This window comes from Hemicordylus capensis, chromosome 2, assembly GCF_027244095.1.
Source record: "Hemicordylus capensis ecotype Gifberg chromosome 2, rHemCap1.1.pri, whole genome shotgun sequence".
NCBI classification, from domain to species: Eukaryota; Metazoa; Chordata; class Lepidosauria; order Squamata; family Cordylidae; genus Hemicordylus; species Hemicordylus capensis.
The window spans coordinates 206,492,420-206,505,887 of record NC_069658.1 but is presented as its reverse complement, the minus strand read 5'-3'; the positions used below and the strand labels follow the sequence as shown (position 1 = coordinate 206,505,887).

Below are 13,468 nucleotides of genomic sequence, written 5' to 3'. Positions count from 1 at the left end.
CCATGTGTCCACACTTGACCTTGGGGTGGGGAGGGATGTATCCAGGCAGGCAGGTGCAGCTTTCCTCATCACTTCCTAGAGATGCCCCTGCTGCATCTCTGACGGAGGCAAAGTGTGGGTGCATGGAGCCTCATTTCTGAAGCCAGCATATACCAGATGGTACAAAGTCTTCACAGTTTATAGGGCACCTAAGCTGGCCATCGCTATTTTTTAAAAAAGCACGAGTCAAAATGTAAAGCATCAACTTCTATCTTAAATTGAGGTTTTTGGATTATTTAATTTCTAAAAAGGACAATCTGATCAGACACCACGGAGAAGAGTTTACCCATGCTGGTTAAGTGGTCTTCCCATTCTTTGGCAGTATCCCTCAGATGCAAAATCCTGTGTGCAGAGGCAGTCTGGCACCACCTTCGATGCCACGGCAAGACCTCCCGCATGGGCTCCTACTCCACGGCCGCCATGGAGACAGCCCTGTGCTCCCCACGGCCCCAGAGGGGGTGGCCACGGTGCAAAGGGTAATGTTGCAGGCTCATTGGGATCGCAGCACCCTTAGTAGCCAACAACTGATGTCTAGAATTTAAACTGCTGCATCTTAGCCACTCGCTGCTCCAGATCTGAAAAAGAGAGGTGGTGTTCCCTAGTTGAGACTGCAAACTTTCAGGCAGACAATTTAGATTTTACCACCAAGAAAATATTATAATGGCTTATAATGTTAAGATGCTGAAACTCCTCCAGCAAACTCCAAATGATATTAACAGAGCTGTGACATAAGGAAAGGTTCTTATTATGGTAGGAGTTTTCTCCACCATGACAGTTCTCTAATATTTATTTATTTAAGAGATTTAATATATTGCCCAAGCCACAGACTCAGTGTACAAACAGCATCTGAGATTTTAAAAACCAACCAACAAACAAAGTGCGCAAATGCCTGGTGGAAAAGAAATGTCTTCAATGAGGTTTTAAAGGCTGAAAAGGAGGCGGCAGACTGAATCTGGTGGCGGTGGGGACTCCAAAGTGAAGGGGCAGCGACAGAGGGCCCTAGTACTACGGACCTCTCAGAGACCAGCGACCGAAAGAAGGGCAACCTGAGGAGATCTCTCAGGACGGGACTGGCGCTCCTGGGGGTGAGTGGAGGTCAATTGGTCCTTTCTGTTGGAAAACTTCTGATTTTGATCCGTGTTCTTTGGAGAACACTCTAGTATCTTAAGCCTGTGTTGACAGAGGCTACTACCCAGGCCTCTCCATCCTAACAGCATTGTAGGCCTCAACTGGGCTGGGCACATAACTTGATTTTCCATACTCACAGAATACCACTTCCACTTTAATAGCACCCATTTTTTCCTTTCCTTTTTAAAACACAGTTATTAAAGGATATTTTAAGTTTGCACACTTGGCAACATTCCGCTCAGCCCACTTTGGATCAGGATCCAAATAGTAAAGTTTTCTAAGTTATGGTTTGATTTGAAGTTCTATAAATTACTTACCAAATAATCATATCAGCTCAAACCACAAGGTAGAATTTCCTGATGTTGAACACCAAAATTTTTGTAACACTTTCAACTAAGAAAAAAATCACACACCTACCTGAAAACAACAATTAAATGAAATTATTGGATTCCGTAATAGTGGCAGTGTGATCCCACCACATGATTATTCACTAGTGAATAAGGAGCAGGTAATTTGTGTTTGAGCCACCTAATGGCACAGCAGGGAAATGACTTGACTAGCAAGCCAGAGCTTGCCGGTTCGAATCCCCATTGGTATGTTTCCCAGACTATGGGAAACTCCTCTATCGGGCAGCAGCGATATAGGAAGATGCTGAAAGGCATCATCTCATCCTGCGTGGGAGGAGGCAATGGTAAACCTCTCCTGTATTCTACCAAAGAAAACCACAGGGCTCTGTGGGCACCAGGAGTTGACACCAATTCACACTTTACCTTTACACAAGTGACATAGCCTCTGGGCATAGACAGAGTAGCTCTGCTTTCTCTCCTTTAAGCCTCAGGCCTCCACTTAATGGTTGATGGCTGATAAGATAATGGCCTACTCAAAGCAGTTGCCTTGAAATTAAAAGGACATCAGACATTCCTTAACATGTTCTTTTTGTTTCAGTAGGAAAACATTATTATGTTAGTCATTATGAGTCATTATGTTAGTATTCTCTGCAAAGTAGGGGAGGAGGGATTATTGACATTCTTGTTTTAAATATACTAACAGTTCTTATACCCTGTGGGATGCTTTGGCTACTGTCAGATTCTTTGAGAATCATCTGTGTGCTGGTGGGTTTAACTCACAGGCTTTTCCATTGTTTCCATTCACTTTTTTTTAAAGGACCTTGCTATTATTTTCCTCTCCCCCAAGACCGTTCCCCAGAGGTTGGTTAACTGTTCCCCTCGCGATATGGAAGCAAGTCCCACTAACTTTAATGGAGTTGACGTCCTTCTAGGTGTGAAAATAGCCTTGCAGGTGTAGAGAGAAAGAGCCACCAAGAAGCGAGATTTCACACAAATTTTCCTCAGGCCACAGGGAGGCGCAGCATCCCAAAGCTATCTTGCTAGAAAGCGAAGTCTGCGGCACGCTCACCAAACCTGCCCTCCCTGCAGAAATGCCTGGCTTACATATTAAGACCCTTTATGTTCAAAATGTGTACAAACCACACATTAACTCTTGTATTAAGAAATAACTGGCAGCGGTTATGTATTAAGTACTAAGAACATAACTGCCTTGATATTGTTTTTAATTAATTATTAATTATTATTATTACATTTTATATCCTGCTCTTCCTCCAAGGAGGCCAGAGCGGTGTACTACATACTTGAGTTTCTCTTTCACAACAACCCTGTGAAGTGGGTGAGGCTGAGAGAGAAGTGACTGGCCCAGAGTCACCCAGCAAGTCTCATGGCTGAATGGGGAGTTGAACTCGGGTCTCCCCGCTCCTAGTCCAGCACTCTAAACACTACACCACGCTGGCCTAATGGAAGGCGGTATATAAATCTAACAATAAACAAATAAATAAAAACAAAATAACAGCCCAGCTGGATCAGACCCAAGAAGGCCCATCTAGTCCAGCATCCTGTTTCGCACAATGGCCCACCAGATGCCGCCTCTGGGAAGCCCACAGGTGAGAAGCAATTGTCATGTTGTGTAGGGAGAGGGAGCAGCAGTCTTGCTGCTGATCCTGGTCACTGCCAAAAGGGTGTGTGCGCACACATGTGCTGGAGCATGGGGACGGGAGGGAAGAGGAGTGAAAGCCACACCTGCCTTTAGCTGGCACTTAGGAACATAGGAAGCTGCCATAGACTGAGTCAGACGCTTGGTCCATCTAGCTCAGTATTGTCTTCACAGACTGGCAGCAGCTTCTCCAAGGTTGCAGGCAGGAATCTCTCCCAGCCTTCTCTTGGAGATGCTGCCAGGGAAGGAACCTTCTGCATGCAAATGCTCTTCCCAGAACAGCCCCATCCCGAGGGGAATAGCTTAACAGTGCTCACACATGTATTCTCCCATTCAAATGCAAATGGGAAACACCTACAGCAATATAGCAGCAATATAGGAAGATGCTGAAAGGCATCTCATACTGTGTGGGAGGAGGCAATGGTAAACCCCTCCTGTATTCTACCCAAGACAACCACAGGGCTCTGTGGGTGCCAGGAGTTGAAACCAACTCGATGGCCCACTTTGCCTTTACCACAAGACCAGCTCTCCTCTCCTCGATAAACCAGCAGGTCCTCTGAAGTGCCAGGCGTTTACTATGTAGTCCCCAAACAGAAATGCAGCCAGACAGGAGACAGGTCTCATCCAGGTTAGTGGCTGAAGCCCCTGGCTCCCTTCCACTGAATTCAGGACAAGTGCTTGCCCGAAGTGGCATATTTGGGAAAGAAGCCACTGCCTCATGCAACTTGATGTAGCCAGAGAGCTCACATGAGGTGCTCACGTGAATCAGACTATAGTTGTCTGCTGGAGTGCCAGAATTCCCACATGCACTGCTTGAGGCTAGAAAGCAGAAGGTTCATGTTTATTCATATTCTGTATCTGGCCTTTTAGGCGTCTAATAAAATTGCACTCAAATCAGTTATTTAACACTACAACAAGAGGACTGAAAGAGCATGGGTGAAAGGAAACAGCTGCTGTTACTTGCAGAAAGTAAGCCAGACCACAAATTTTATGCAAACGATCACATGGGAAAGAGGGGTTTGTGGAAGTGTCAGAACAAGCCAGAGAGCTAGTCTAGAGAACACATTTTGGAAGCAAATCTCCCAAAAGACAAATACGCTCATTTCGTCCAGCTGACTTTTGGTATGTCATAATGTTCTGTCAGAGTATCCAGATGCCGATTGAAATCCTAGGAGAAGAAAGAAAAGAGGTGCAAATTGTGAGCAACAGGGATAGCTTTTCTGCTCCTCCAGGCTGAATAGTGTGCTTCCTCACTGGGTTCAACGGGGCTTATGGCCAAAGACACGGAGACAGGATGGCACCCTGGAAACAGACTCCCCTGCACACACGGATTCAGTTGTGGCTTCTGCTGACTCCTAGCCAGCCTGATGCTATGGCTGAACTCTGCCCTTCAGAAAGGAACAAACCATCCCAAGAGGTCGTTTTGGAAAAGAAAGAGGAGGAACACACACACTGTTGCTGAATATTGCTGGCTCACACCTTCATGCGTCCGAGGAGGATGGAAGAGATCCGTCGCTTACCTGCCCAGTGACAATTACCCCCACAGCCTCAGGGGTGCTTCCCAGAGCTCTAGCATCCCTCACCCCTCGTGGCTGGCTACTTTAAGGAAGCCTTTTACAAGGTTCTCCCAGCATAAAAGTGCTGTTAGTGCTGCCACAAAGACCACCCAGGACAAGGAAGCCTAGTGGCTTGGCCTTGCCTTGCCTCGCCCCCTCAATCCGTTCCATGCCACCAGGGTCTCTCTGTGCTAGGTCCAGCGTCACCCTCTCAGGCCGACTGTGGAGGCGCCCCTCGCCCCGCCCTCTATGTTTAGCTTGGGGTCAGGCTGCTCCTCCCAGCCTTCCCAGCAGCAACTTACCTCCACTCTCTGCTTGTGGGTTTTGGAGGCTTTCTTCAGGATCCGTTCTATTTGCTACAGAACAGAAAGAGGAGAGTGGTTGCTTCCATTCCTCTGCGGCCTGGGCTAATCCACACTGATGCTCCATGCCTCCAGAGGCAGGGAGGAGTGGGGAGATCGGCCCAGCTCAACCCCTTGCCCCAACTTGGCCGCTCTCCCTTTCTTTCAAGGGCCTCCTCAAGCCTACCCGCTTCTCCTGAGTCTTCTCATAGGCCAGCTGTGCAGGAGTCCGCTTGTCCAGGGCCCGTATCCTCTCTTCCTCCTGCTTCTTGCTGCTCACGGTCTGGTCCACAATCTTGCTCTTTTCCTTAGCTTTCTTCTTCTTCCTGCAAAGGGACGGCCGTGATCAAACATACTGGACAGACCCTTCCCAACAGTCAAAAGAGCCAGGGTCTCACACACGTTGCTTTGGTGCTTTACTTAACCACTTGATCTATTCAAAGGAGAAAAAATGTGAACTTCACACATGAAGTAGAAAGCGTTGGTTGATGGAGCTAGTCAACCTTGGCTAGACCATGGGCCAAATATTGTGTGGTGGGATCTCTTGTGCTGCACTGCTTTGTAAGGCTGGGGCTGCAGTGTAGTGGGAGAGCACCTGCTTAGGGTTCCAGGATCCGTCCCAGGCAGCATCTGGAGGCAGGGCTGAGAAAGACACAGTCCTGCCTGGGACCTGGGAGAGCTGCTGCTGGTCAGCAGAGGCAACGCTGCGCGGGACGGACCAGTGAGCTGACTGGGCAAAGGGCAGCTTCCTATGGCCCAACTGGGAATTCCCCAGAGGCCGACAGTTTTGTGGTGTACATTTTGAGAGCCACCCTTGGCGCTTAAAATCCAAAAGGTTGCAGAGCAGCTTTTAAAATGACGCCTGGAGAACAACCGACGGAAGCTTGGCAGTATCTGGTTCGGTAAAAGCCATCCTTTAAAGTGGGAGGGTGCAAAGGATTCAGATAAAACAGAAGGGGACAGAGCAGAACCGCATAAAGAGCAGGCGGGAGCCTGTGCCAGAAGGTCAAAGAGTCAAAAGAAAGATAGCATACATCAGGGGAGAGATTCAGTGTATAGGTGCTTATATGCCAATGCCAGAAGCCTCTGAGCCAAGATGGGTGAGCTGGAGTGCTTGGTTGCTAAAGCAGAAATAGATATAGTGGGCATAACAGAAACATGGTGGGGCAGTGAGAACCAGTGGGACACTCTTATCCCTGGATATAAACTCTACAGAAAGGACAGGGAGGGGTGCCTTGGAGGAGGGGTAGCACTGTATGTTAGAGAAGGGATAGAATCTAACAAGCTAGAAAACCTAGGTGGACTGGAGTCCTCCACAGAAACCCTGTGGGTGACTATACAAGGCCGGAAAGGGAACGTGCTACTGGGGACGTGCTATCGCCTTCCAGATCATAATGCCGACAGTGACTGGGAGTTGCAGGAGGAAATCAGGGAGGCGTCAAGGAGAGGCAGGGCTGTAATCATGGGCGACTTCAATTACACATAGACTGGGTAAATTCACAGTCAGGTCAGGACAAAGAGGTCAAATTTCTAGATACGCTAAATGACTGTGCCCTAGAACAGTTGGTCTTGGAACCAACCAGAGAGAAGGCGACCTTGGACTTAACCCTGAGTGGCACCCAGGACCTGGTGTGTGATATCAGTGTAATCGACCCTTTGGGGAACAGTGACCATAGTGCGATCAAATTCAGTATACATGCGGGGAGAGAATCACCAAGGAAGTTTAACACAGATACTTTGAATTTCAGAAGAGGAAACTTCTCCAAAATGAGGAGTATGGTGAAAAGGAAGCTGAAAGGGAAAATCAGGAGAGTCACTTTGCTCTAGAATGCATGGGATTTACTCACAATACTAGTGAGTAGATTGTAGAGATTAGTACCTTTCTTCCCAAAGGGAAGAAAGGTACCACTAAGTCCGGGAGGATGCCAGCATGGCTAAGAGGTACCGTCAAGGAAGCCATAAAACTGCCCAGAGTTGTAAGTTTTTGGTGGTGTAAAGATATGATAAATAAATAAATAATAATTTTAAAAAGGGAAGAAGACGTCCTTCCAAAATTGGAAGGCCTGTCCAAATGAAGAGAACAGAAAGGAACACAAACTCTGGCAAAAGAAATGCAAGGTGAAAATAAGGGAGGCAAAAAGAGAGTTTGAGGAACATTTAGCTAAAAGCATCAAGGGGAAGAACAAAAACTTCTTTAAATACATCAGAAGCAGGAAACCTGCCAGAGAGGCGGTTGGGCCATTAGACAATGAGGGAGTGAAAGGGATTATTAAGGAAGATATGGAGGTTGCAGAGAAGCTAAATGAGTTCTTTGCGTCTGTCTTCACGCCAGAGGATACTGAGCATATACCTGTTCCTGAACCAGGCTTTTCGGGGATGGAGATTAAAGAACTGAGTCAGATAGAAGTGACAAGAGATGATGTTCTAAACTGTCTGGAAAAATTGAAAACTAGCAAACCGCCAGGGCCAGATGGTATCCATCTAAAGGTCATCAAAGAACTCAAATGTGAAATTGTTGACCTCCTTGCTCAAATATATAACTTATTCCTGAAATCGGGCTCTGTACCAGAGGACTGGAAAGTAGCCAATGTAACACCGATTTTCAAAAAGGGATCCAGGGGCGATCTAGGAAATGACAGGTGCCGGTTATCTTAATGTCCGTTCCAGGCAAATTGATGGAAAGAATCTTCAAGGATAAAATTGTAAAGCTCATAAAAGCACAGGCCCTGCTGGGAAAGAACCAGCATGGCTTCTGCAAAGGTAAATCGTGCCTCACCAACCTTTTGGACTTCTTTGAGAGTCTCAGCAGGTGTGTGGATCAAGGTGATCCAGCTGACATAGTCTACCTGGACTCACAAAAAAGATTTTGACAAAGTTCCTCATCAACAACTCCTGAGGAAACTTGGCGGTCATGGGATAAGGGGACAAGTACATGTGTGGATTGCTAACTGGTTGAAAGACAGGAAACAGAGGGTAGGTATAAATGGAGAGTTTTCACAATGGAGGGAAGTAAGAAGTGGGGTCCTTCAGGGATCTGTATTGGGACTGGTGCTTTTTAATTGATTCATCAATTATCTAGAAGCAGGGGTAAGTAACGAGGTGGCCAGATTTGCAGATGACGCCAAAGTCTTCCGGGTAGTGAAATCCTTTCAGCTCCTGCCTGTGGGGCTCCCTGGAGGCATCTGCTGGGCCACTGGGCGAAACAGGATGCTGGCCTAGATGGGCCTGATCCAGCGGGGCTGTTCTGACCTTCTTATGCTCTGGGCGGGGCAGCAAACAGCCCGAGCCGAGGTGCTTTCTCAGTCAAGGGTGAGGTGGCGATGAGGCCCTTGTGGGCTGTCAGCTCCCACCTGGCAGGAGACGTTCATTTGAAACAGGCCGCCTCCTTTCAGGTTTACCTGCCCACATCTCTCTCCCTCTCAGAGGCGGTGGGGGAAGAAACAGAGGCGCCCACAGGAAGCCAGCACCAGTTGGGCCAAAGGCAAAAGCTACTTCCTCTTCCTAGCCTCCAATGAAAAGGCGTGCGAGGTAAGTCCCGCCTTCACACTGAAGTGCCGGTCTAGGACCTCTCTCTATGATGAGGCCGCTTCGGCCCAGAAGAGGCGGCGGCGGCTAGACCCCCCCCCACCCGTCCGCAAGCAGGCCCCCCCGCGCATGCGCTACTCACCTCTTGGCCGCAGACACCGCACCAGCGTCTCCCTTCAACCGCAGCGGGCCCCGCTGGGCGGCCTCGTATTCAGACATCCTTCCTCGACGACGACCCTCTTCCTCTGCCTGAGCGAGCGAGCGGGCGGCGAGAAGCCCAGCTGACGGCAACACCACTTCCGGCCTAATCAGGTGACCAGCAGGAACTGGCAGGCGGCTGAAGGGCAACTTCGTACCACAGAGCAACAGAGCCTAGAGCACCCAAGGGAACCATAGATGTGAAATAGGCTAGAGTGACTTTGAAGCCGCAAGATATTGCGGGGGGGGGGAGTGTTGACACTCTTGAACTCTGGTGCTGGAGAAGACTTCTGAGGAGGCCATGGACAGCCAGGATCCAGAGGATCCACCAGGCCAGAATCGTCCCTCCAGGCACCAATGGCCAGGCTCAGACTATCCTGCTTGGGACACACGATGCGAAGACCCAGCTCCCTGGAGAAGTCCGTCATGCTGGGGAAAGTGGGAGGCCAGAGGAGGAGAAGAGGGTGGCCAGCAGCCAGGTGGGGGGACTCCATCAGGGCAGCCACGAAGGCACCCCGGAGAGACCTTCTTCAAGGCCAAGCGGAGGACAGGCCGTCAGCCTGGAGAGAATCGCTCTCGGTGGTCGCCAAGAGTCGACACTCCATCCATCCCTCAGAGCGACGCCACGCGCCACGGACGGGACAAAGGTGGCACCACAAGTCGTGACTCCGACCGAGAAGGACCAACGGGGGCAATTATACTGTGTTTCCAAACGCTGAGAGCGGGGCTTGGGGGCCAAGTGTGCTGCTCCCTGCAAGGGACTCCCCAATCCCACCGGGGAAAGGGGCTTCTCCTGGGCTTTTAATCATGTGGAGGAAGATGCCTGACAAAAGCAGAAGAAAAACAGAAAAGCACAAGAGAGAGAGAGAAAGAGAGATCGGAAGAAGAAGCGGCCTCATTAGCCCCAGTCCGGAGGCCCCTGCTTGGTGGCCCCTCCTCTGCCGGGCTCCCTGCTGCTGCTGCTGCTACTTTTTTAATGTGTGTGCCCCCCACCCGCTATTTTATTTATTGTTAAATGTATATACTACCTTTCATCAAAACAATCCCAAGGCGGTTCACACAGAAAATTTAAAACAAGACTATAAAAACACACAATTAAAATATTAAGCTAAGATATAGAAACATGACTCTGACTAAAGAGATTTAAAATACAAGCATAAAATAACCATGCAAAATACACTATACAGAGAAGCAGCAGCAGTAGAGACAATCATATAAAGCCTGGGCAAAAAGCCAAGATTTCACACGCTTTCTAAAAATGGTGTTGGAGACTGAGGAGCAAATAGCCTCGGGCGGTGTGGGGGAGCATTCTAGAGTCTGGGGGCAGCCACAGAGAAGGCCCTGTCCTGCGTGCACGGCAGCCAAGCCTCCCTCATTGTCGGCACTCGGAGTGGAGCCCCCCCAAGATAACCTTGTCAAGCTGGAGGCGACCCTTGGGAGCAGGTGGCCCCCCAGGGCCCAAACCGTTGAGGGCTTTAAAGGTCAAAACCAGCACCTGTGTGGCAGGCCGGCAGCTCTGAGGCCAGAGAGAGAGAGAGAGAGAGAACGCGCACAAACACAGACAGATGCTACAGTCAGGAAGACGGGCTCCTGGCGGGGGCTGGGGGCAGCCGATCAGCACATGCCCCACCACCTGCCGCCTCCACATTGCCCAGGGAAATACAGAATCCGACTGGCTGATGACATCCAACGTGTGTAAATCGTGTGAGTGAACGAGTGAGTTGGGTTTAGGACTGTAAGCTCCTTTGGAGCAGAGCATCATTTTCTTAGACCTTTTGCTGTTTTTATTGTTTTGTAAACCACCCAGAGAACTTGTGTTTTAGATGGTATAGAAATGTATTAAATAAATTATTAAATGTATTAAATAAACAAACACACAAACAAACCACTTCGAGACTCTTACAGGAGCCATCAGAACAAATCCAGTAAGCATACCAGCCTTTAAATTTTTGTTCTTCAGACGTTTAACAATAATTTCCTCCTAGAATTATTTAAAACAGGCGGAACATTACCAAAAGCTCTGGAATTGCAGATGTCAAAGAGTTTGGGCAGTGCTAACTTTGCAGCTTAGAGAGCCAGTGTGGTGCAGTGGTTAGAGTCCTGAAGCAGCGCTGGGGAGACCTACGTTCAAATCCCCATTCAGAGATGAATCTCACTGGGTGGGTGACTCTAGGCCAGCCACGTACACCTCAGTGTTGCCCACCTCACAGGGCTGTTGTGAGGATATGGATAACCATGTGTCTGCTCTGAGCTCCTTGGAGGAAGAGCAGGATCTCCTAAATGAATGGCCCGAGGGCGTCCTTCCAAGCAAACATGCCTGCTAGGATTGCACTGAGGGGGAGGAGAAGGGGGCGCGGAGGGCCATGCCTGATGCCAACAGATTCCAGGCCATCATCCCTCCTGCCCCACAAGTTAAGGGCACTTGAGCAAGCTGCAAGTGGGGGATGGAGGGGGCCAGTGATTTGGGAGGCACCGCCCTGCCTCTTCTTAGCTGGATAGAGGATCTCTTGGCGGCTTGGATTCTCCCTGCTTCTCCATGCCTCTTCTGCCGAATCTCACAAGCGATGGGAAAGGAAGTTTGGTGTGGCTGGAAAACTCTTCCCCGAAACAACCCGGACTAAGGAGGGAGAGAATTTCTACCAAAGGTGGACACCCGGATGACACGTTTTAGTTGTTATATCCTGTAGCCCCCCAAAATTAGTTTGATTTCAACATTCTGGCAAGCAGCAACTCTCGTTCTGCTGTCCTCAGCAGCAGCAGCACACTGAGTCCTTGGCCACAGGTCAACACCTCTCTCTCTTAGTTGCCACTGCCCCCCACTTGGTAGCCCATTAATTGTGATGAACAGCAGCAGCTCTGCAAGGTTTCAGGGCAGGCAAGAGTCTTTCCTGCTCTGCTTGGAGAACGCTTTCAAGAGACGCTGCACCCCTGAGCTGTGGACCCCTCCCCACAGGAAGCTGCCGTATGCCGAGTCCAGACTTTGGACTGCTCTCCCAGCGGCCATTCGCTCCTCAGACTCCATCACAGTTTTTAGAGAGCTTCCTAAATCTTGGCTTTTTACCCAGGCTTTTACATGACTGTTCCTACTGCTGCTTCGGTGTGTTTTTACTCATTTATAGATTTTATGCTTGTATTTTATAGTTTTTAAATTAGAGGTTTTATATGTTTAGTTTGTCATTTTTATTGTATGTTTTTAACTTTTGTAAACCGCCTTAGGGTTGTTTTCAATGAAAGGCGTTCTAGAAATTCAACAACAAATAAATAAATTAAATAAAGTCCGGACACTGGTCTGTCCAGTCTCTACTCTGACTGGCAGCAGCTCTGCCAGGGGAGGGGTCGGCGGCATCCAGTTGAGCGGCAGCATCATGTGGTGGTCGGAGCGCTAAACTGGGGCGTGGGGGACAGTGGTATGAGGGGGCAGATCCGTGGGGAGGGGGCAGGTGCAGCCAACCAGCCAAGAGAGGCCGTGTGGAGCCAGCCAGCCAGGCAGCCGGGCCCAGGAAGCCTCCAGTCCGAGACACCTGGAGCCGGGACCGAGGCAGCTTCCCTGCTGGGGCGGCCGCCGGTGATTCTTTCCAAGAACCCCACACAGCCACCCTTTGTTGTCTAGCCCTGCTGTGGGGTGCCTGAGAGACAGACCACAAAACCACGTGCCGCCCCCCCCACCCCCCACCTGGGACCTGGACAAAAGCACCGGCGCAATATTCCGTGGGAGTTCAGGGCTGGGGGCAATCGCCCTACGAGGGCCCTGGGCAGGCTACTCCAGCCACTGGCTCAGACCCACGCGACGTTCCGCACAAGGAGCCTCACTGAAATGAATGGGGCGAGTTCCCTTCCCCCATACATCGCAACGGGAGTACTTGGTGCTCACTTTCTGCAGCCCGCCAGCCAGGAGCAGAGCGGGGGAGTCTTCACTGTCCTCCACCTGAGGATGCCTCCGATGTGGGAGGGGAGGCACGAGGGCTTCTCCGGGTCCCCCAGGAGCCCTTCCCGTCTCCTCTGCTGGGAACTCTGCTCTCTACTGGCCGGCAGCAGCTCGCCAAGGTCTCCGCCCTGCTGGATCAGGCCCCCCCCGGAGGCCCCTCTGGCCCCAGGGTGGCCCACCAGGTGCCTCTGGGAAGCAGCCCACAGGCAAGAGACGAAGGCCAGTCCTCCCTCTCTCTCTCTTGCGGTGGCTCCCCTGTGGCTGGGATTCAGAGGCATCTTGCCACCAGACGGGTAGCCGTGGAGAGACCTGTCCGCCATGCATTTGTCCAAGCTGCTTTCAAAACCATCCAAGCTAGTGGCCATTACCACTTCTTGTAGCAGAGAATTCCAGAGGTGAATTAGGCTTTGTGCCAGGGATTGAACCTGGGACCTTCTGCACGCAAAGCCACTGAGCTACAGCAGCCCTATCTTCACAGCTAAGTGGGGTGTACGCCGCCCCTGCAATGTAGCCCGCCATTAGCGTGAACCAGCTCACCTGTGCTGCCCCCACCCACAGGCATTAAGACTGCCCTCTCAGCCCCTCCCACCTCAGGTCAGAGGCAAGAAGTGTGGCCTCCACTGCCGGGATGGCGCAACCCCCTCAGCTGGGAATCATGGGCGTGGCCTGCCCTGCAGGGGCGGCATCACCCCTTCCAGCTCCTCCTGCCTGCAGCCACAGCCACTCAAAGTGAAATGCCCTGCAGGGCAGCA

General features: G+C 50.4%; 1 protein-coding gene across 1 annotated transcript; it reads right to left on the bottom strand.

Annotated features, from left to right (window-relative positions):
• Nucleotides 1-3,991: 3,991 nt before the first annotated feature.
• On the bottom strand, nucleotides 3,992-8,894 carry FAM32A (family with sequence similarity 32 member A). Its single transcript, XM_053300738.1, has 4 exons — nucleotides 8,736-8,894; nucleotides 5,256-5,394; nucleotides 5,030-5,083; nucleotides 3,992-4,339 (listed from the first exon to the last, which is right to left on the bottom strand). Exons 1-4 carry the CDS (start codon nucleotides 8,810-8,812, stop codon nucleotides 4,271-4,273), a joined length of 339 nt encoding a protein of 112 aa, XP_053156713.1. The 5' UTR covers nucleotides 8,813-8,894; the 3' UTR covers nucleotides 3,992-4,270.
• Between the last annotated feature and the right edge of the window lie 4,574 nt (nucleotides 8,895-13,468).

Bases quoted from the DNA above. Each gene is read 5' to 3' on its own strand.
- FAM32A (XM_053300738.1), bottom strand. From the start codon at position 8,812: ATGTCTGAATACGAGGCCGCCCAGCGGGGCCCGCTGCGGTTGAAGGGA. The intron at 5,395-8,735 runs GTGAGTAGCGCA...GTCCCTTTGCAG, and splicing joins GCGGTGTCTGCGGCCAAGAG to GAAGAAGAAGAAAGCTAAGG. The intron at 5,084-5,255 runs GTAGGCTTGAGG...TCTGTTCTGTAG, and splicing joins AGAAGACTCAGGAGAAGCGG to CAAATAGAACGGATCCTGAA.